The sequence below is a fragment of the Lates calcarifer genome, linkage group LG1 (genome assembly GCF_001640805.2).
Source record: "Lates calcarifer isolate ASB-BC8 linkage group LG1, TLL_Latcal_v3, whole genome shotgun sequence".
Lineage (NCBI taxonomy): Eukaryota > Metazoa > Chordata > Actinopteri > Centropomidae > Lates > Lates calcarifer.
In genome coordinates, this window is record NC_066833.1 from 1257483 (window position 1) to 1280554 (window position 23072).

General features: G+C 42.0%; 1 protein-coding gene across 1 annotated transcript in view; it reads left to right on the top strand.

Annotated features, from left to right (window-relative positions):
- Positions 1 to 23072, top strand: part of LOC108874713 (titin-like) — a 203254-nt gene that overhangs the window by 42885 nt on the left and 137297 nt on the right. The window contains 30 exon segments of the mRNA XM_051073998.1: positions 2539 to 2720; positions 2722 to 6364; positions 7122 to 7400; positions 7711 to 8274; positions 8521 to 8802; positions 8893 to 9171; positions 9261 to 9542; positions 9649 to 9927; positions 10235 to 10522; positions 10628 to 10906; positions 11020 to 11301; positions 11737 to 12015; positions 12443 to 12721; positions 13088 to 13366; positions 13459 to 13746; positions 13845 to 14123; positions 14536 to 14817; positions 15227 to 15505; positions 15603 to 15881; positions 15975 to 16253; positions 16342 to 16629; positions 16719 to 16997; positions 17346 to 17627; positions 18774 to 19052; positions 19164 to 19445; positions 19550 to 19828; positions 20202 to 20489; positions 21138 to 21416; positions 22127 to 22408; positions 22594 to 22872. Coding sequence (XP_050929955.1) covers positions 2539 to 2720; positions 2722 to 6364; positions 7122 to 7400; positions 7711 to 8274; positions 8521 to 8802; positions 8893 to 9171; positions 9261 to 9542; positions 9649 to 9927; positions 10235 to 10522; positions 10628 to 10906; positions 11020 to 11301; positions 11737 to 12015; positions 12443 to 12721; positions 13088 to 13366; positions 13459 to 13746; positions 13845 to 14123; positions 14536 to 14817; positions 15227 to 15505; positions 15603 to 15881; positions 15975 to 16253; positions 16342 to 16629; positions 16719 to 16997; positions 17346 to 17627; positions 18774 to 19052; positions 19164 to 19445; positions 19550 to 19828; positions 20202 to 20489; positions 21138 to 21416; positions 22127 to 22408; positions 22594 to 22872 — 11979 coding nt within the window.

The following is a 23072-nucleotide window of genomic DNA, read 5'->3' on the forward strand; positions in this document are numbered from 1 at the left end:
TCGGTTACTAATTTAAGCAGTTTGCTGTCACAGTGTACTAAGATTAAGACTTGAGAATTTGAAAACAAACATGGCTGACCAAGCAACCTCAATAAGCTGCTTACTGGGAAACTAGATTAGACTAGAAAAGCATAAATAAACAGAAAATGTTCCTACAAGTTTTTGTTATTTTCTCAATTTGCAAAGGTGTGATTTCCCGTTGTCGTTGCCATCTGAGGTAGCCTGGGAGCTAACTCTTTCAATTTAAATTACATAATTATTATTTTTATATGACTGCATACATTTACGCTTGTCCAAGAGCAAACCTAAGACTGGCCTAACTCACTAGGAAAGATTAAGTTATCTTTGGGCAACCAGCCTGTAGTCACATGGATGAAAACTTCATCATAGAGTGTTAGTGAAGAAATATTAACAAACAAACAAAAAAAGAAATAAAACAGCAATTTAGTGTGCTGCAGTTTTTTTTTTTTTTTTTTTTTTTGGTCACTTTATTGTATGTTGTGTAAAATTCCACACAACAGTTTTAAGTTTTGTTAGAAAGAACTGGGTTTATGTTTGTTTTCTGGTAACATTTTAAAAGTAAGCTGCTTTTGCTCTGAAATTTAAAAAAGACATTATAAAGTAATGTCTTTACAAGGTACTGACCACAAACTGCATCTGCTGTGTTTTATCCAAAGTCGATGACAACTACAAGTAGAAATATTAGGTATGTGTGTGAAGCAAACATCTCATATACACAAAACATTCACAGAAATACAGTACATATCACTGACACTTTTTTTTTTTTTTTAAAGTAGGGACAGTAAGTGTTTGCATGAAGCTGCAAAGTCAAACTAATGATTTCATTAAGAGGCATATTTAAAAAAAAAATCAGTACAGAAAATGAAACATGAGAATGCAGAAAGTCATGTATTTGCAGTTAAACATGCCAATATGGTCTCTCCATAGTTTTATTCTGACTGAACAGCAATAGGCCCAATAAGTGGATGTGAAATAAAATATCTTCAGCATTGAAAACTACATGCCATGTGGAAACATGGATTTACTCAAAACTGAAAAAATAGGTACTAAAAACATTATTTACTCATCAATTTCAGTAACTTGAAAAGTGGTCTCAGTCCTAATGATTCTAAAATTAACAGTCTGTTCAAAAGAATAGAATATACATTGTCATAAGGCTGACTTGAAAGGATTCAGTTGTTTGTGTGCAATTCTGTTGCCATATTTATTTTTTTGATTGGATTTAATTTTTTTGTGCGTGTGTAAGGGTTTTTCCTGCCTGTGAAAGATATTTTTAGGATCTTTAAGCAAGTTGGTAATTAGTAGTAGAGTAAGTTGACTGCTAACTAATTTTAAAAATGGATAATACTGTGAAACTTTTTTAAAATTTAAATATAAGTTTTGATGTCTTGTAAATATGTGTAATTTTAGGGGCATATGAGTAGTGTTTATCAGTAAAATAAGTCAAAGAAATCTGGCATTGAGATAGGAATTCATGGTTTATTTGTACAGACGTCATGTTGGTTTGTTTCAGAGTTTGTATAATAAAAGATTTGATGATCTAAAGTATTTGAGCTTGATTTTGTTTACATGGGTGTATCTAACATTGGCTGGCGTTTGCGTGGTCCATTCGTCAGTCATCACATTTAAGGACAAAAAACAACCGTCAAATACTACCTGTGTTGTGTACCTGTGTGAATACATTTCCTGATTTTTGCACAGGTACAGGGCAAAAACATTTAGGTCATTCTTAACTATAAAAGATGGGCTATACATTAATGTATAACAATGGTCCGTGTGTTCAAAATATGAGGATGTCATGGCTATTTATTTACCTCTGCATGAGCTTCAAATAGTTATTTGATCTATCCAGCCTTAATGATGATAATAATTGTACTAATTAAATGAGAAATACCATTTAAACCCAAGTAAATACGTAATCTCTCAAAATTTTAATTCTGATATAGAAATAATTCACTCGACTCGTCTATTCGTCTGGGGGAATACAATTTTTTGTATTATTTTGTCATTGTTTTGATTTTTTTTTTTTTTTTGCAAAAACAGGTACTTACAAAACTGACCATCTGTTAAAGACATTACGTTATTAGTAACATTAATCAAGTATTTGATATTTTTTTCACCTGTTTAAGTATATACTAGGGCTGTCCTATTTTAATCACTTAGTTGATAAATGTATAATTAGGATGTCTGTAAACCTGTAATTTTGTGATGTGGATTAGAATTGAGCTGGTTGTCTGGTTGAAATAACTGTAAAACCAAATTCCATTTTTACAAACATGCTTTTATCTTTAGTAAGTACTCGATTTTAAGAGAGTTTGCAGCAGTGACGTGCAGACGACTGAAAACACTGGTCAAAATTTTTTATTTAATATGTAAACTGTTTATGTAAACTTTTGTCAACTAAGAATTTCTTTAGTGAAGAACAGCCCTAATATTTGCTTTTATGAATGAATTGTTAATATCATAGCTTTCTTGTTGTGGATACTGTTACCAGTCTTGCTCAATATTTCCTGACAGAGCGTTGTAGCACCACCATCACCACTGTTGAAGAACAAGAGGAAACCTACTACACTGGTGTCCAATTACCACAGAAAACAAAAACACTTGAACTCAAGCCAGAGTCCAAACGTTACTCTTCCACTTTGGAGAAGAAAAAAGAAAAGCCAGTTTTCCTCAGCCAGCTCTCCCCAGCAGCTGTAATCCAGTGGGGAAACAGCTAGGTTTACAGTCAAAGTGTCCGGTTTTCCAAAACCGACTGTTCAGTGGTCTCACAATGGAAAAGTCATTAAGAGCTCCTCTATATATAAGCTGATAGAGGAGAGGGAGGAGTACACACTAGTAATCACCAGGGTCACAACTGAGTATGAGGGCGAGTACTCTTGCACTGCCACCAACAGATTTGGCCAGACAACATGCACCACGTACCTTGAAGTGAAAAAACCTGATGTTAGTCAGGCAGAGAAATGGGTTGAGAAGATGTTTAAGGTCACAGGTCAGCCTCCTACTTTCACAGTTCAGATCCAGCCTGTGAGGTGCTCAGAGGGAGGAGAGGTTCATTTTAATTACAAAGTCAGTGGTGATCCAATGCCTGATTTGAAGTGGTTCAAGGGTGCTTTCCAGATCCAGCCCAGTAGAAACTGTATCATTTTAGCCAACCCAGACGGATCTGGCTTCATCAATATTAAGAGTGTCAAACAGGAAGACAGTGGATTGTATACATGTAAGGCATCCAACCAGTTTGGGGAGGCATCTTGTAGTGCTGAGCTTGTTGTGTTCAGAGAATCAGTCTCTGTTTCTCACAAACAGGAGCAGTTGACATTGGTTCAGAAGAAAGGCTATAAGGTTTCAATGACAGAACAGGCAACAGAGTCTCGCTTGTACCAGGTCAGCCTCCCGGGCCAGGACAGAGCTAGGTCAGATCAGATGGTTTACACCATCGGCACTGAAGACCGGCAGATAATTCCCAGTGAGCAAGTGAGCTCCCTGAGAGAACTAGATATCTCCGCTGCAACTATTCATCGTGAGCAGCTGACCCACCAGGCAGCAGTGCTTCAGTCTCATGAGATAGAAGAGAGGGTGTCTGTGGTTCCTACCCACCCACCTCAGGTTTCAGCTGTTCCTGCAAAACAGCTTCATTTGGCAGCATTTACGTCGTCTGTTGAAGAGAGTCAAGACTTCACGGAGCAGCACTGTGATCGCATTCAAAGCCCTGAGGTCGTTGAGCTTCAGGCAGCTAGAGAAAAGAAGTCAAAGGTGATGTCAGCTGTTGCTGAGGAGCTCACCACACTCTCTACTGTTAGCACAGAGCGTCTGGCTGACAGGAAGTCTGCTACAGTCAGGCCCACTTCAGAGCCTAAACATCTCGTCAGTGGGCATCAAGTTGAGTCACAATTGTCCATCCTGAAAGAGCAATCTCAAGACATCCCTAAACCACAGGAGGAGAAGGGTTACAAGGTTAAAGAAGGTGTTAAGATTTTATACTCGGCCCAGTCTACAGAGAAACGGGTGCTTGCAGAGGGTCACACAACTGAACTAGCAACAGCAGATTCTGCTGTAAAGTCCTCCATTAGGAAAGAACAGCACCGTCCTGTTTTGGCCTCGGTCAGTGAGTCTAAACAGACTCTTTCCAAGGAGAGTGAGATCTCCATGGAGAAGCCCACTGAGGAGACAGCCCATCTCTCTAAGGATAAAATGATGAAGGCTGCTCTAACAGCTGAAGAGAAGCAAACGCTACAGGCTGAGCCTACTCAGCAGCTGCCAAGTATGGACAGTGCCATGTCCATTCAGTTACAGGTGGAAGGGGAGCAGTTGTTACACCTGCAGGTTATCACAGACCAGGACCTCCTTCCATCTGAAAGGAGCTTCACATGTGAGAAACCAGCACCAGAGCAGGCAGGAACCAGAAAGAGTCCCACTCTGCTGCACACTGTTAGCCAGGATGAGCAGAGGACAGTAGTTTGTGAGGATGCATCTGAGTTTGAGGCTAAGGCTAGCACCATGACAATTCAACCCCAGAAAGAGGCCCCTACTCCGTTGCATCTTCAGTCAACCCAACCTGTGGAAGCATTACCAAAAGAGGGTATTCTCATTATTGAGAAGCCTGACCAGCAAGTGGCAGCACAGAAACAAGAAAAGACAAGGAGCCATGCAGCCACATCAGAAGAGCGAAGGGAGCTCATGGCAGATTATCACACAGAGCTGGATTTGTCTGTGACTGGAGTTCAGTCTCAACTTCGAACTGAGCCCAGGCCTCAAAACATCCTCCAGCTCTCCTACCAGCCTATGCAGCTGCCAAAAGAGACGCCAGTTACCACTGACGTTAAGCAGCAGCGGGCTTTGGTGCAGAAGGAGGATCGCTGGAACGTGATGCATGTCACCAGTGTGGCAGATAGTTATGCCTTAGAGGAGGGTCACACAGAGAGTGTTAAAGCTGTGGATAAATTTACCTGCCAAATGGCTTTAGAGCCAAAAGTTCCCACTGAGCCTATTCAGATTGAGGAGAAGGAGATCTCCACTGAAAGTAGTGTTCTTCTAGAGGCAGCAGAACAGGACTTTGCTGTTCAGATCCAGGAGGGCCAGTCAGTCAGGCAGTCGATAGTGATGGATGAGAAGCAAGTGCTGACAGGTGAAATTTCTCAGGAGATCACCAAGTCTGAGTCCACTAAAGTTGTTGTCACTACACAGCCAAAACTGTCCCTTATAGCATCAGAATCAAAAGACAGCACAGCTCTTCCCAAAGAGATGACGTTTGTGATTCAGATCCCTAAACCATCCAGTCTGAATATACGGCGTCAGCTCAGAGATGCCCTACAGACAGCTGTAGCCAGTGATCAGCCAGTGTTACTGGCTGATGTTGTGGGCAGATTACAGCCTGTAGAAGTACAGGAAGTCAAGGTTCAAAGAGAGCCCAAACGGTCCATGTTCACATACCTTATCACAACAACAGGTGCCCCCATGGAGATCACCCTTGCTTTTGAGGGTAAATACCCTCAAACAGCTGACCTCAGGACTGAACTCCAGGCTGCTCTCCATTCCATAGTGTACCAGGAGACCCATGTTCTTACTTCAGAACAGCCTGGCACTATGCAGCTAGACAAACCTCAGAGGGCACAGGTCACCTCAGCCCGCACTAAGCAAATGCTGTCATCCATGGTAGAGACAGTTAGCGTGGCAGAGAGTACAGTAGATATTACTGCTGTTAAATCTCAGGCTGCTGCACTCAAGACAGAGTCTAAAATGGCAGTTGAATGCACGGCAGCTGAGCAACAGGTTGTGGTGCAGGAATCCAAAGCAGCAAAGATGGAACAGTCCATCTCATCCCAGATCAAAATTTCCACTGAAGCTCACATGGCTTTTGAGCAGTCAGTGCAGGTGTCAAAGCAGGAGATGAGGTCGGTGACACTGAAAAGCACAGAAAAAGATGTAGGAGCAGCTATTGTTACCACTGCCCTGCCCCCCACCCCTGTCCCCACCGAACAGACAGTGGATATCAGCATCCAGAAGGAGCTCAGGGAGGAGATCTTCAAAGAGGAGATCACAGTGTCCAGGCCAGAACAGAGAGAATGCCCTGTAATAGTTACCTTCCTCGAAGACTTATCTATTGAAGAAGATAGTAAGGTAACTTTTAGCACCACCATTAAATATGTTACAAAAGTAAACTGGTTTTTCAATGGACAGTTGGTGAAATCTGGCAAAGAGTTCAAGTGTTCCAAAGACCATGACACATACACACTGGTTATCAACAAAGTTGTCAAGGAGAGGCATCAAGGAGAGTATGTTTGTGAGGCTGAGAATGAAGCCGGCAGGACTACAACATCTTCAAGACTCACTGTGGTCTCAAGAGGTTTGACAACAGGAAAAAAAATCTGTGTATCATTCATCCACTCATTCATCCATTTTCTCTGAGAACAACTAATTCACATAAGCTGGTTCATTCAAAACCTTTGTCCTCACATAAAATGATACATTTGTCACTTTTTGGTCTCTATATTCATTTCACCCCTAGCAGGGCACTGGATGGTACTAACTCACCATGTCTTGTTTGTTCCATATCATTTGGTCAGTAGCTGCCTAAAGACCAGAACCGTCTCAGCCATGCAAGTTTAGCTTAAGGCTAAGGTAGATAAGCATCTTGCTGTAATGGTTGTCATGGTCCTGGCCTTTAGGCAACTCTCATGGTCTTTCCATAGTCACTTTGGCATGTCGGTGGCAACAGATTCCTTTGTTTTAAACCCATGGTCTGTCACATTCCCTGAGGTTCATTCTCTTCATATCTGCAGTGTCTCTCTGCATGCTTTCAGGGCTTCAACTTGACATTGCTTTATCTGTCACAAACCCTTTGTTTCTCCTCCCTTTAGCTGGAACCCTAGCCCCATGAGCATCACGTACAGTGATAGCATCTTCTTTCAGGCAGCTTTTTGTGAAACCATGGGGCTAATGTTCTTGCTATTTTTCTCCTCCACAGTCACTCCTGACTTGCCTTCCACCATTGTTGTACATTCCACCATTTCTCTTCCTGACCTGTCAGTTGTTGTCATTTTACCAGTTTAATAGATTCCATTAATAACATTTACCCTTTAATTTGTCTGTGTGTGCCTCAGTGCCACCTGTCTTTAGGCAGAAAATCACACCTCTGGAGATAAACGTTGGCAGCCACGCCAAGTTCGAATGTGAGATCGAGGATGCTCCGAGTGTGACCTTCAAATGGTACAAGTCTGGCATTGAGATCAGACAGAGTGAGAAGTATCGGATCCTCAGCCGCTACACCAGTTCCTCTCTGGAGCTCCTGAACCCAGTCAAAGCCGACAGTGGTGAATACACCTGCAAAGCTTCAAACCAGCATGGCACAGACAGCTGTACTGCCTCGCTCATTGTTACCGGTAAGACCCCTGTGGGACCTTTTTTAAATGTTCGCTTTACTTTTGTGTGTGTTTGAGAGAGAGAGAATTATATACACATTTTCAATGTGTTTTACCCTGAGTCATTTTGATGCAATGTGGAAGTGATGATTTGTTTAAAAACTGGATCTGGTGTCACGTTTGGGAAGATGTAATGATGTTGAGGATCAGGTTTTCTCATGTTTAAACCTACATTGATCAACAAGTTGGGATCGCACAGGTTTTGATGTTGTTGTATTTTTCACTTTTACAATTTGCTCAACTTTTTTTATGTTCTACCTGCTCTCCATAGAAATGTACCCACCGGTATTTGTATCAAAACCAGACCCAATGACTTTATATGTGGGCAAACAAGCTGTGTTCCAGTGCTCCCTTACTGGATCCTCACCCATGGAAGTTGTCTGGCACAAGGACAACATAGCCATCTCCTCCGAAGGGAACTATGTCATGAAATGTGAAAAGAACAAGTATTCCCTTCATATTAAAAGTCTTGAGCTGACTGATCAGGGCGTGTACCTGTGCAAGGCCTCCAACAGTGTCGGCACTGCTACCTTTACCACAGAACTCAAGGTTATCAACAAGCCCAGCTTTGTTAAGACCATTGAGCCAGCATCAGCTGCTGTCAATGACCCGCTGAGGCTGGAGTGCCAGGTGGATGAGGACACTGGTGTGACCATCACCTGGACCAGGGATGGCAAAAAAGTCCACCAGAGCATGGAGTGTAAACTGTCCTTTGAGGACAAGGTGGCTGTTCTTGAGATACCCAAGTCCAAACTGAAGGACTCTGGGAAATATGTGTGCACAGCCACTAATGAGGCTGGGAGCTCATCCTGTGAGGCTGTGGTAACAGTTCAAGGTAAGATCTTAAAGATGATCTTTCCGTTACCTTTGATGAAAACGTAAATCCCTTGAAATGAGCTGGTGGGTTATTGCTGACAACTGTTTTCAGCCAACTGCAAGCTGATGCTAACACTATGCACTGCTGTCTTCTTGCCTTTTCTTTTGCATCTCTTTTTCGGGTTCCTCTGTCTTGGTTATTTTGTTTTATGACTGTGTCTCTTGAAAATCTTTTTGAATGTTTTGAACTAAACATTCCTTTCAGAGCCCCCTACCTTTGTCAAGAAAATGGAACCTAAGATTACGTGGAAACAGGGAATAGCTGCACGCTTACAGTGCACTGTTAAAGGATCGCCCGAACTTCGCATCCACTGGTTCTGGAATGAGAGAGAGCTTAGTGATGGAGAAAAATATAAAATCTCTTTTAAGACTGGAGTTGCCACTTTGGAGATAATGGACCTTCTGGTCACAGACAGTGGGAGTTACACCTGTGAGGTGTCAAATAATGCTGGCAGCGAGAGCTGCAACACCCTTGTAGCTGTTAAAGGTTTGTCAAATCTTGCATTTACTTTACACTAACTGTTCAGTTCAGAAAACTTTTGATAATAACTGCATACACTTTACTTTTGACACCCAGAGCCACCATCCATCAGAAAAGAGCTGCAGACAGTAGAGGCAGTGAAGGGAACACCAGCTCAGATGGAGTGCGAGATCACAGGAACAGCTCCTTTTGAAATCAGCTGGTTAAAGAATAAGAAAGCTATCACCAGTGATAAGAAATATAAAATAATCTCCCAAGATTCCTTGTCAAGGCTGGAGATCCAGACCTTTGAAAGTGCAGATGTTGGAGATTATCAGTGTGTTATATCCAATGATGTTGGGAAAGTCACCACTAAGGCTTTAGCTAAACTTAAAGGTTAGTAAACCTGCATTTAATAAACCCCTTGAATTGAAGTTTAATCTTTTGCACTCTACTCAGTTTTAACTCATAATGTGCTTTTGTAGAGCCACCAACTTTCACAAAGAGGGTTGAGAGTGCTACAGCAGTGTTGGGAAATACAGTAAAACTACAGGGAACCATCAAGGGCTCGGCCCCCATCACTGTTAAATGGATGAAAGACTCGGAAATACTAAGAGATGATGATGCAAATATCAAGACGGTGTTTGAGAGCAACGTTGCTAGCTTGTTGATAACAACAGTGGCCATCAGCCATGGTGGCAAATATTCGTGCCAAGCTGAGAACGAGGCTGGGCAACAAAAATGTGAAGCCACCTTGACTGTGCAAGGTCAGATGACATCTTGGACGCAGAGATACTTTTGGAGTTGTGTTGCTATAGGTTCTCATATCTAAATTCTTATATTTTAATAACTGATGGGTTTGTTTTATCCCAGAGCCTGCCAGAATCATAGAACCTGCAGAGTCCATTAGTGTGACTGCAGGGGATTCAGCCACACTGGAGTGCACACTTTCTGGAAGCCCAGAACTCAAAGTGAAGTGGTTCAAAGATGGGAAGGAGATGATCAGTGGCCGTAAATATAAGATGACTCTGAAGGACAATATTGCCACCATGAAGATTCTTACAGCAGAGAGAGGAGATACTTCAGAGTACAAGATAGAGGTGTCGAATAAAGTTGGGAAAGACCAGTGCACATGCTCAGTCACTGTCCTAGGTTAGCTCCCAGTTCCTGCTCCCTTAACATTTTATAACGTTTTTGCTCTTTTACAAATAATTGAAATATGACAAATCTTAACTACTAACAATTACTTACTTTCAAAATCTGTAGTTGTTGATTATGTTTATAAATGCAAAGAAACAACCTTCTACACACTGTATTTTTATGTTTTGGGACATACATTAAACTAAGGTCTTAAAACTTGCAATAGTGTGAGTAGAGACAATTTTAGCGTAGCAATTTTTTTCACAAAACAATATGAAACTTTGATAATGCAATGCGATTTTTTTTCTTCAACAACCAGATCGGATAATGCCTCCAACTTTCACCAAGTCCCTGAAAAGAGTTGATGGTAACATTGATAATGACATCTCCATGGATTGTAAGGTGTCTGGGTCCCAACCTATGACCATAGTTTGGTTCAAAGATGACCAGGAGATCATTTCTGGATCCAAATTCCAGCCTGATTTCAAGGACAACTCTGCTACACTGAGAATTATTCGGCTGGAAAAGGCTGATTCTGGAGTTTACAAATGCAGAGCCACCAATTCAGCTGGCTTTAAAGAAACCAGCGGCACACTCTATGTCAAAGGTTATCAATGCTTGGCTTATGTTGTGCTTCTGTTTGTTTACTGCAATCCTTGAATGATTTCATGCTAATTTGCAATGCAAATTTTGTTTTGTCAATGGCCTCCAGAGCCCCCAGTGTTCACCGTGAAACCAGACAACCAAGATGTTATACCAGGAACCACCGTTTCCTTCAAAGCAGCCTTCACTGGCACAGCTCCTTTGGCTGTTAAGTGGTTCAGAGAGGAAAAAGAGATTGTAACTGGAAGCACATGTTTCATAAAGAAAGATGCCTCTTCGAGCTCTTTGGAGCTTCACTCTGTGAAACCCAGTGATTCTGCTAAATACACATGCCAAGTATCCAACGATGCTGGGAAGGTGGATTGCACCACAGTGCTCTTTGTGAAAGGTGCCTCTCTTCAGTATTGTGTGTGTCTTGAGATTCTTGAGTGACATCAATATCTCTTTTGATACTAACATAATGTGTTCCATCTGCTAATGAATGTTAACCTCTTCTCTCAGAACCTCCCATGTTTGTGAGGAAACTTGAGGCAACCAAGCTCATCACCAGCGGCGACTCCGCCAGGCTGGAGTGCAAAGTGACAGGCAGCCCTGTTATCAGTTTCAGGTGGTTCAAAGATGAGATGGAGATCAGCTCCAGTCCTAAATACACAATGGCTGTGACTGACTTAGTGGCATCCCTGGAAATGGTCAGTTGTACAGTAGAGGATAGTGGAGATTATGTTTGTGTGGCATCCAGTGAGGCTGGTAGTGACCGCTGCAGCAGCACTGTTACAGTAAAAGGTTGGTTTAATCTAGGTTTCCAGATACTTCTCACACTGGAACTTTATCTGCTTTTCCTGACATTTTCAGTGATTACCTTTGCTCGGTGAATTCACATACTCAGTGAATTAAGACTTTTATTGTGACTTTGAAGACATGTTGCTTTTCTTGAGTTCAAATGATCAGCATTTATCTTGTCGAGATGCCACATCCCCCTGGTGGACCAGGTCACAGCTGAGAACACCTGGTGAGACAATGATTAAAATGGAACATGGCCTCTCGATAGGGTAAACACTGAGAATGTCTTGTCTGTCGATAAAAGTCAGTAACATTAAGTTCAGGAAAAAAACGTCTTCAACTTCCCAATAAAACTCCAGTGACTTGTTGGCATTGTCATGTGTGTTATACCTCTGTGATCCAGTGTAAAGCACTCACATGCCTGTTGTTTTCTTCTAGAACCACCATTGTTTGTGCGTAGCTTGGAGCCCAAAGATGTGGTGAAAGGTTCTGAGATGATACTGGAAGGCCAAGTCTCTGGTTCTGCCCCTTTCACTGTGTCATTTTATAAGAACACAAAGCTGATTAGGAATGACAAGAGACACAGGCTCACTGTTAAAGATGACCTGGTAGCCCTGCAGATTCTGGCAGTAGAGGCAGGAGACGTTGGTTTGTACCAGTGTACTGTTGAGAATGAAGTGGGGAGGGCCTCCTGTGATTGTCAAGTAACACTAAAAGGTTGGTTTAGATGCTATGGATTTATATTAGCTTTTCTGTTTCCATTTCAAAAACCTGCATTTTCAACTTCTACTTATATTTATATAACAACCTAAAGCTACCATATAAGGTGCTATTTCCTCATTCTGGACTGACAACCCTCAACAGACAATTGCTTACACTCCAACAAAGTGTCTTATGTCAGTGTGTGTCAATGTGTCAGTGTCTTGATCAGTTTGAGCAAAGAAATACATCTGCTTATTCAGAGTCATTTTATATAAATGAACAATGCATAATGTAAGTTCCTTACTTGGTTAAGGACTTTCGAGCATTCACTATATGAAATTGAATTGAATTTTGTAGCAGAGGCTGAACTTGCAGGACGAGATTTGTAAGGCTAATTTCACAGAGACACAAGTAACAATTTATCTGAATTTTTTCCTTGTAGATCCACCGTCATTTGTGCGAAAGCTGGAGAACCTCAGTTCGTTGGTGGGTAGCGAGGTTTCATTGACGTGCACTTTGAAGGGCTCAGAGCCTATGACTGTGTCCTGGCTTAAAGAAAACCATGAGCTCAAAGAGGCTGAAAACATTCAGATTACATATGAGAACAAGACTGCTTTGCTGCACATCACCAACTTACAGAGCAAACATGGCGGCAAATACTCTTGCCAAGCACAGAATCAGGCCGGGAGCCAGACTTGCTCTGCTGTATTGACAGTCAAAGGTTGGTAAAAATACTCAATTCAACCATTTCTCTCCATCTAATTAACATGTCATAAAGCCGACATGTAGTCCAGGCTGCTAACAAGAACAAACGGCAGATGTAATATGTGGCGTCCTTTATATCTGGCAGGGAATTATTTATTAGTCCCCTTCAAGTGATGGATTTACCATTGTCCACTGATTGACAGTAACTGTTTTTCACATGATAATTTTATGACCTTTTGCATCTGGCTCCCTGCCAGTTGATAAGGACCAAATGCATCTTTAGAATCTTCATTGTGTTTCTGACTTCAGTTCTTGGTTTGTCTCTGTATTGTAGGGCATTATGTTTCATATTCTTTGCTGACTGTTTTGTTTGATATCTCAGAGCCAGCTAAGGTTACAGAGGAGGCCAAGTCTATTAGTGTGACTCAGGGGGATCCAGCCACACTGGAGGCCAGGTTCTCAGGCACAAAACCCCTGAAGGCCAGATGGCTGAAGGCTGGCAAGGAGCTGACCTCAGGCCAGAGATATAAAGTACAGAGCACAGACACCAGCTCTGTGCTCAAGATCATTAAAACTGAGAAAAGTGATGGTGGTGAATATACCTTTGAGGTTTCAAATGATGTCGGTCAAAGTTCTTGCGAGGCCACGCTCACCATTCTTGGTTAGTTCTCAATACCATAGAATTTGTTTGGTTTAATTTCATTTAACTTTGAACATTGCTTCTCACCTCTTTTTTTCTTCTGCCAATGTTAGATCAAATCATTCCACCGTCTTTTACAAGAAAACTGAAGGAAATAGAGGGTATCAAAGGATCTTTTGCTCATCTGGAATGTCTTGTATCTGGCTCCCTGCCAATAACCATTCAGTGGTATAAGGATAAGAAAGAGATCCAGACTGATGAGAAACACAAATGCACATTCTTTGAGAATGTTGCTTTTCTGGAAATCTCTAATCTTGACAGTAAAGATAGCGGCAGCTATACATGCATTGCCAAAAACAAAGCGGGAACGGTCCAGTGCTCTGGGACCTTGTTTGTGAAAGGTTTGTTTTTGGTATAATCAAAGTATGGCTACACAAACAAACCAGACCTTTCCCATATGTGCAGCTTTCACAAGCATTGATTTGTTTTTCTCTTCCAGAGCCACCATGCATTCTTGAAAAGCCTGAATCCATTAATGTTTTGCCTGGCTCAAAGGTTCAGTTTAACGTATTGGTTTCTGGCACGCCACCACTGACCATCAAATGGTTCAAAAACAAGAAAGAGATTGTATCCAGTGCCGACTGTTCTGTGATCAAAGACAACACCTCAAGCTCATTGGAGCTCTTCTTTGCCAAAACCTCAGATTCTGGAGACTATGTCTGCGAAATACAGAATGATGTTGGTTCCACTTCATGCCAGGCAACACTCTTCGTCAAAGGTTATCAGTCTTTATTTGAAACTGAGTTAATAAGTTTGTCTCCATCCATCTGTTGAGTGCAATTTGAATTCAGAATTTGAATTTGTTTCGCTCCTTTGGCATCACCCCGGCCCCCGACTTTCTGATAAAAGCATGCATTTAAAACTTATTTCATTCAAAACTTTGGTGTTTGAAGTGACTGCATAGTACTTCTCAGTGTCTCACTGTACTCATCATCAAGGGCCCAGAACACTTGCAGTTAGCACAAGAAAAATGATGACAGCAGGGGAAGTTCTGGAAACACACAATGACTTGCCTAAAATTTAAGCAACGTTTGGATGGAGACTTACACACTGTCAGTTTTATAGAGATCAACATTTTTCCCTCATCGTCTGTCTGATGATTCCATCTGTCTTTTTATTTTATTCCTTAGAGCCTCCCAAGTTCACACGGACTCCAGACCGTGTGTCTGTGGTCCGTCCTGGTCAGAGTAAAGTCTTTGAATGCCAGGTGACTGGCACACCTGAGATAGATATCTACTGGTTCAGGGAAGGCACTGAGATCAGCCCCAGCGATCGGTACAAGATGACTTTTGTTAACTCTGTGGCCACTTTGGAAGTCTGTGGTGCTGATACCAAAGACAGTGGAATTTACTACTGCGAGGCTCGCAATGAGGCTGGCAGTGAGAGCTGCAGCATGGAGCTCAAGGTTAAAGGTTAGTTGTGTCAGAAATCATGATGCACATTGTGCAGCAGTTGTGCAGATACAGGATTATCAGCAGTTGTTTTCCAAGAGGCTACCCTCCCTAGATTGTATTTCATTCTGCTTGACAGAACTGTTTTGCCATTGATTTGAGAAGGTTCCAAAATTGAAAAGATAATTTCATACTGAGGACCAGCATTTAAAACAAGTGTATCTTCCACAAACTAGCTGACCTAAAAGATTGTTTAATTGACCTTAAACATTTCACATTCTGTCTCAAACCAGCAAGCAACGTTTCTATAGGAAGGATTGCCTCCACATGTACAGAAAATGCTGATAGCATCTGAGTCAGTGACAAAAAATGTATAGAAAAGAATGAACTGAGAATCAAGTAGGTGACAGTTTGTTTTCTCTCATCTCAGAACCACCATCATTTATTAGAGAGCTGTCTCCAGCTGATGTTGTGAAGGGCTCCAGTGCTTCTTTTGAGTGTCAGGTTGCTGGGACAGGTCCATTTGAGATAACATGGCACAAAGATGCAAAGGAGATCAAACCCAGTGCTAAACATGGCTTCATCCAGATGAATGGCACTGTGGGTCTAGAGGTGCACAAATGTGATGCTGTAGATGCTGGTGAATATCAGTGTACTGTTGCTAATGAAGTGGGAAGCTGTACATGTAAAACTACACTAAACCTCAAAGGTTGGTCAAATCAGAATTACAGATACACATTTTTTTCTTTTCTTTTGAGGCAATAATTGACCATTTACATTAACATTTCATTGGTTTTCTTTAATAGAGCCACCAACATTTACTAAGAGAATTGAGGACACTGCCACTGTTCTGGGTAAAATGGCAGTGTTTCAGTGTATTGTGGTGGGCTCTCCCACTCTCTCCGTGCAATGGCAAAAAGATGAGAACTGGATTTTGGAGGATCCAAAGATTGAGAGAACATTTGAGAACAACGTGGCCACTCTTAGGATTCCTGCCTGTGAGGCAACACACAGCGGGAAATACACCTGCCAGGTGGTAAATGAGGCTGGGCAGGATAAGTGCTTTGCCACCCTCACAGTGCAAGGTATACCTGTACTTAACTAATTGTGACTATTAAATCTTTCCATGGTTCAAACCTGGTCACTTTCTGAATTTCTGACTTTGTTTTGCATTTTAGAGCCTCCTCAGATCTCAGAGAAACCTGAGGTGATAAAGGTTACAGTTGGAGATCCAGTCAATCTGGACTGTAAGGTAACAGGCTCCCCTGAGCTCAAAGTGAAATGGATGAAAGATGGCAGGGAGCTTCAGTCCATCAGGCAGCATAAGCTGAGCTTTGAGAACAACATCAGCAGCCTGAAGATTCAGGCTGCTCAGAGAGAGGACGAAGGAGAGTATGTCTTTGAGGTGGCAAACCACATCAGTAGCTGCACCTGCAAAATCAAAGTGATCGTACTAGGTTGGTGTGAAAATCATAAAATTAATGTGGTACATACTGATAGATTGAACAAAGTATATTTATTGTCTCATTATTCTCTTGGTGACAGAGCAAGTAATTCCCCCGAGCTTCATCAAACCCCTGGTAGACATGCAAGAGATTTTGGGCTCCTTTGTTCAGATATGTTGCAAAATATCTGGTTCCCTGCCCATTAGTGTGGAATGGAAGAAAGACGGGACCAAAATCTCTAGTGGTGTAAAACACAAACTCATTCAGCAGGACAACTCTGTGTCCATTGAAATTGAGCAGCTAGAAAGATCTGACGCAGGATCCTACTCTTGCAAACTGACCAATGCAGCAGGAAGTTGTGAATGCAGTGGATCCCTCATGGTCAAAGGTTAGACTGTGCCCTCCAACATGATTGATCATATAATCCTAAATCAAAGGTGAGTATCTCTTTAACCTGGTCCGTTTCATTCTCTTCAGAACCTCCAAGCTTTGTGACACCGCCTGAGTCCCAGGCGGCTCTACCCAATAAGGCTGTCCGCTTCAAAGGCTCATTTAAGGGAACTCCTCCATTCACAGTCAAATGGTTCAAGGATGACACAGAGCTCATGACTGGTCCCACTTGTTTCACGGGACTGGAGGGGCTGTCTTGCTTCTTAGAGCTCTATTCAGTGGGTGTCACCCAGAGTGGAGTTTACTCTTGCCAAGTCAGCAATGATGCTGGCTCTGCACGTTGTAGTGCAGAATTGACGGTCAAAGGTTGGATTAGCATCTTTTAAAGCAACTCTTGCGTGTCTGTCTTCATCTCACATCTGCGTCACTGGCTAAAACTAGTGATTCTGCCTCATTTTCCCAGCTTCGCAGCACTTTCATTGTTATTATTTGAAGCATTTTTTTCTCTGCTGCAGCTTCCCATCAAGAACTATTTGTTGCCTTTGTGTTGCACCTGTATTTCCCACAACCATCCCGCCTCTGTTGCTAACACCTCATTGTCAGCTCATCTCCACAGCTCTTCTCATGTGGTCACTTCTTGCCTGTCATAACCATCTATTTAAAGTACCCCTACATGCTTCCAGAAGCTAACATCTCTGTATTTTGGCTTTCCAGAACCACCTGAGTTTGTGCTGAAACTCCCTGCCACTAAGTTTGTGAAGCAGGGCGAATCACTCCGCTTGGAGTGCAAAGTCAGTGGCACAGCTCCTCTGAAAGTGACCTGGTACAAACATGACACCAAGGTCACAGATGGGGGTAACTACAAGACATCATTTATTGACTCAGTAGCAGTCCTGGAACTGCTCTCAACCAGCTTTGATGATGATGGAGTTTACACCTGTGAAGCTCAGAATGATGCTGGCAGTGTCAGCTGCAGCACCACACTTACCGTTAAAGGTCAGCCTCTCACTGACTTCTTAATCATCATTGTAATTCTTGATCTGACTCTCTGGTGCACTGACTATTCAGTGTGTTGTTGGGCTTTTAGTTAAAGTCTTGTTGTATTGCTTAAAGCTGGTGTCTGTAACATTTAATAACGTCTGTATGGCCCAGTGGAGTATTGTCAAATGCTCAGGTCGGCACCTTTACTTTGGCTCAAGAGACTTTCTTTATTTTGCTATTTAGAAAATTTAATCAGCTCTTTTCACATTATGTGTTACACTTAACTTGCTGGAACCTTATTAGTTTTTGCAAGATACATAACATCCTCAGTCATTTTAATTGTAGGTTTAGTCTCATCTAATCCTCTGTTGGAGTCCCAAGTAATTCAACTATCCTGCCCTGGAAGTTGTAGTTCTCTTTGTCTTTCACAACACTTTTGCCATCTCAGCTATAGTTTCAGTGAACATCCACATCTTAGCCATCCACGACAACTCCAACATCTCATCCCAAAAATTCATCCATTGTAGCTGTAGTTCCAAAAATTCCCACCACTCTGCCATTTTGGCTGCCATTCCATAAAAAAAAATCACAAGTAGTCTGTAGTAGTCCTAAACTCTTTTCACTCACAAAAGTTCCACCACGTTAGTTGTAGTTTCACTGACAAGTCTGCCAACAATACTGCAGCTCCAACAAATTCTACATCCATTTTGCCATCTGTAGTTCAAATATTCACAACTCAGCAGCCTCATCCATAGTCCCAACAATCTTCCACAACAACTTTGCAAGATTAGCTGTAGTTCCAACTATCTTTTACAGCAGCCACCATCTTAGTTGATGTTCCAACAAATACTAACCATTTTGCCAACTTAGCTGTATTCCCAAACACCTGTCATAGCAACTTGTAGTCCCAACAACCTCCTGGAACAAATTTCATCTTTTTCCATTTCATTCCATAAACCTGCCATAATTACAAGGCAATCTTAGCTGTAGTTCCAAAACTATCCCAATATAGGCTGCAGTCGCATAAACATTCGCAACGTAGCTGTGGGCCTTTGGCCACTGTGACAACAAATTAAATGTTACAGATCTCAGCTTTAAGACGTCTTCATGGATTTTTTTCCCCCCCGTGTATGTAATTAACAGTTTCCGATCTTTTTGTAGACCCCCCATCTTTTGTCAAAGTACCTCAGCCTGTTGAAGGGCTGAAGGGTAAGGACGTGAGTCTGTACTGCGAGATGAGCGGTACAGCTCCGTTCCAGATCACCTGGTTCAAAGACAAGAAACCTTTGATGGAGAGCAGGAAGTATAAGATGGTGAGTGAGGGCAGTTCAGCCACATTGCATATCATTGGGATTGAGCCCTCAGACGCCGGCGACTATGAGTGCAAAGCGTCAAACAGTGTAGGAAGTGACACCTGCCAGACATCAGTTAAACTCAGAGGTCAGTAGAAATTGCGATGGTCTCAAATGAAAATCATTAGAATTAGATTTTCAAGTTACTTTTGTCACCTTGCTGACTTTGCCTTTTGCGCTGTTTTTCTCCTCTCTTCAGAGCCACCATCGTTTGTGAAGAAACTGTCAAACATGACAGTAATACTGGGAGAGGAGGTGACCCTTGTGGCCACTGTTAAAGGCTCTGAACCCATTACTGTGTCCTGGGTTCAAGACAAGGATCACATTCTCAGGGACGGTGACAACAGGAAAATCACCTTTGAGAACAACCAGGTCGCTCTTAAAGTCTTTAAGGCTGATGCAACCACGGCAGGCAAATACACCTGCCAACTCAGAAACGATGCTGGGAGTGTGGAGTGTTTCGCTAACTTGACTGTTCTAGGTTTGTAACCGTATAATTCTCTCTTTCTCTAGCAGTTTTGTTTTTGTGTCCTTCCCTTGTAGGTTTGATTTAAAACAATTCTGCTCCTTTTCTGTTGATTCCAGAACCTGCCATGATTGTAGACAAGCCCGATGCTCTGAGTGTGACGGCAGGCGATATAGCTGCACTTGAGGTCAAAGTATGTGGAACCCCAGAGCTCGTTCCTAAGTGGTTCAAGGATGGCGTGGAGCTCGCGTCTGGGAGGAAATACAAAATTTCATTTTCTCGGATGATATCCAGCCTAAACGTACTCTCTGCAGAGAAAATGGACTCTGGAGAATATACATTTGAGGTTATGAACCAGGTCGGGAAGGACCTGAGTAAAATTAATCTCACTGTCTTAGGTTGGTGTCTTCTCTTTACTTTGAGTTTGATGAGTAGAGCTGGGTATTTTTTTTTTAAATGTTGAGGTTAGTAACAATAACACACCTAAGATTTGGTACCAATACCAAAACAATTGTTAATATATATTTTTTTTATCCTTACCTTCAGAAAATAAGACCAAAGATTTCAATTTTTAAAAATTTACTACAAAAGCCAAAGTTTTCTATTGTTAGATGTCTTAACACAAGCAGTCTCACAAGAGCTTTGGTGAAACACCTTTTTGTCTGTCCTTAAAAAGCATTGAGGTTTTATACCCAGCCCTGTTAATAGCAGTGCATTCACGGTTGTATTTGTACTGATGCACTACTAACTGCTTGTTTCTGTCCCTAACAGATAAGATCATACCTCCAACATTCTCAAGGAAGTTAAAGGATTGTAACACAGTTGTTGGAAAAGTTGGAGAGATGGAGTGCAAAGTGTCAGGCTCCCCACCTTTTACCATTTCATGGTACCATGATGGGGAGGAAATACAGAGTGGACCAAATTATGAGATTTCATTCAGTGAAAACAACTGCACACTCAAAGTGCCCACTCTGAAACTGTCTGACTCTGGAGTGTATAAATGTAAAGCTGTCAACAAAGCAGGATCCAGTGAAACCACAGCCTCCTTGGTTGTCAAAGGTCAGTAAATACAGAAAGTCTCTTTTTGGCTGTAAATATTAATGTATTACACATTTTCTTTTTTCAGATAACCAGAGCTGTTTGAAATGAGGAAATGTTTGATGTTGAAGAAGGTTTATGATGGATTATCTATACACTTAACAGTCACAACATTAAATCACTGACAGATGAAGTGAACAACATTGATCTGGTTACAATCCAATGTTCTGCTGGGAAACCATGGGTCCTCCATTCATCTGGATGGATTCATCTTTGGATTCATCTACTTTGGCCCATACCACCCACCTAAACATTGTTGCAGACCACCACACCACAAAAACTGCTCAGAAATGCCTCCAGGAACACATCAAAGAGCCCAAGGTGTTGACCTGGTCTCCAAACTCCCCAGATCTCAATCTGATCCAGAATCTGTGGGACCTGTCTAATATTGTGTAGTTCCCCCTTGTGCCACCAAAACAGCTCTGACCAGTATGGGCATGGACGTGGGACCTCTAGGTTGTCTTGTTTTGTCTGGCACAGGACATTTGGCAGTGGATCCTTCGGGTGTGGGATATATTAGATGGGGCGTGAACAGGTTCTTGAAGTGCAAAAAAAGTCAACTCCTGATTCAAGTATACTTATCCCAACATGTTTGATGTCTTTACCCAGAACCTCCATCTTTCGTGGTGCCACCACAGCCAGTGGAGGCAATGCCAGGCTCTAACGTGACTTTCTCAGCCATGGTGAGAGGCAGTGCCCCCCTCAAACTGAAGTGGTTCAGAGGAACAAAGGAGATCCTGGCTGGACGGGGCTGTGATTTCTCCCTGAAGGATAACCAAGTTATTTTGGAGCTTTTCAATGTAGACAGATCTCATGCTGGAGAGTATACCTGTCAGATCATTAATGATGCAGGAAAAGAAAGCTGTCCAGTTAATCTCACTGTCAAAGGTGAGTATATTTTTCCTCTATTATCCCCTAAATTCAAGTCAAGTATCTTTACATTTGTGCTGACTGAAGTGCCGCATATAATCCCCATCATATGTAGTGTGCATTTCCTTGATCTGGGCTTATCACTGCCAAGTGGTCAGAGTATTAGAATGATAATCTAAAGGCCTTTACATACTGAGGCCATGATGAATAAACAACACTTAAGTGTAGAATACTCTCCTGTGAATATACAGGAGCTGAAGCTCCAGCACAGCTGGTTCTGGACATATTTTAGGATATCATGGGACAGTTTGAGGTCCTCTTGGAGATGTTAACACCAGATGTGAGGACCAACTACCAGAATCATTTGAGTCTCTGTCAGTCTATGATTGGTTGATGTCTTTATTCACGGTGTGAAAGCTTAGAAAAATCACCCTGAATTTGAAAAAATAATTGTGTCATTTATTTGAAGCGTTACATTTGCATTCTATGTGAAAGGACTCATGACAAAAACAACAGTTTGAAAAACTATATTTGTGTCCAAAATGGTTATGTGAAAAAAACCTTGTGGTGCGTAAAGACTTTTACAGTAAAATAAACAATGATCTGCTTGATTCCACTGCTGTAATGGTCTAAAAATGCCTTTCTATCAGACAATTTTAATGTTACTGAGTCAAGTATTTTACTAGCAAGTACAGACTTGAAACATCATGTTTAATCGTGTCCCTCAGAGCCAGCAGCCTTCTCCAAGAAGCTGAAGGATGTTTCAGTTGAGAAGGGCAAACCATTAATGTTGGAGTGTACGTACACTGGAACTCCAAAGATCACAGTAAACTGGTACAAAGACGGCCAACAGATCTTTGCTTCTTACAAGTACAACATTACCACAACTGAGAGCTCCTGCATCTTGGAGTGTCTCAGCACTGATGACAAGGAGGCGGCAGGAAAATACAGCTGCGAAGTGTCCAACGACGCTGGAAGGGACACATGTGAGGCAGCTGTGTCCATCCTTGGTAAGTTCAACTTCTCTTAAACACTTTCAAATAAGATTTCTTAAAAAGTCAGCTCAATTTTGTGATTCTGTGCTATGAGGATTTTGCAGGTTTTCTGCACATCATAATGACGCAGTGTGACCACTAGATGTCAGGCTTCACACAGTTTTCTGCTTTGTTTAAATCGTTTGTGTCTTTGACTACAGAGCCACCATACTTTGTCGAGTCTCTGGAGCCCATGGAGGTGACCACAGGAGACGCTGTGTGTCTGAAGTGCCAGGTGGCGGGCACACCTGAGATCAAGGTGTCCTGGTTCAAGGCCGATGGCAAAGTCCGGTCCAGCCCCACCTGTAAACTGGAGTACTCAAAAGGTGTCGCCTGTCTGAAGCTCAGCAAAGCCACCAAGGCCGACATCGGGGAGTACACCTGCAAGGCAGAGAACCGGATCGGTTCCGCCTCCTCCACCTGCAAACTCAATGTTCTAGGTAAACACCTGATTTTCCCTCTCTCCAGACTACTGCATTTCTGTTTGTGTCATAGAAAATTTTGTGTCTATTTTTACAAAATTCAACACAGTTTTTATGCCTCATAAAAATGCAAATAAATCACATGAATCTTAAACACAAATTAAGTAAATTAAATAACTCTCACAAATACAAACAGCTTATTCCTAAAGCACTTGTTT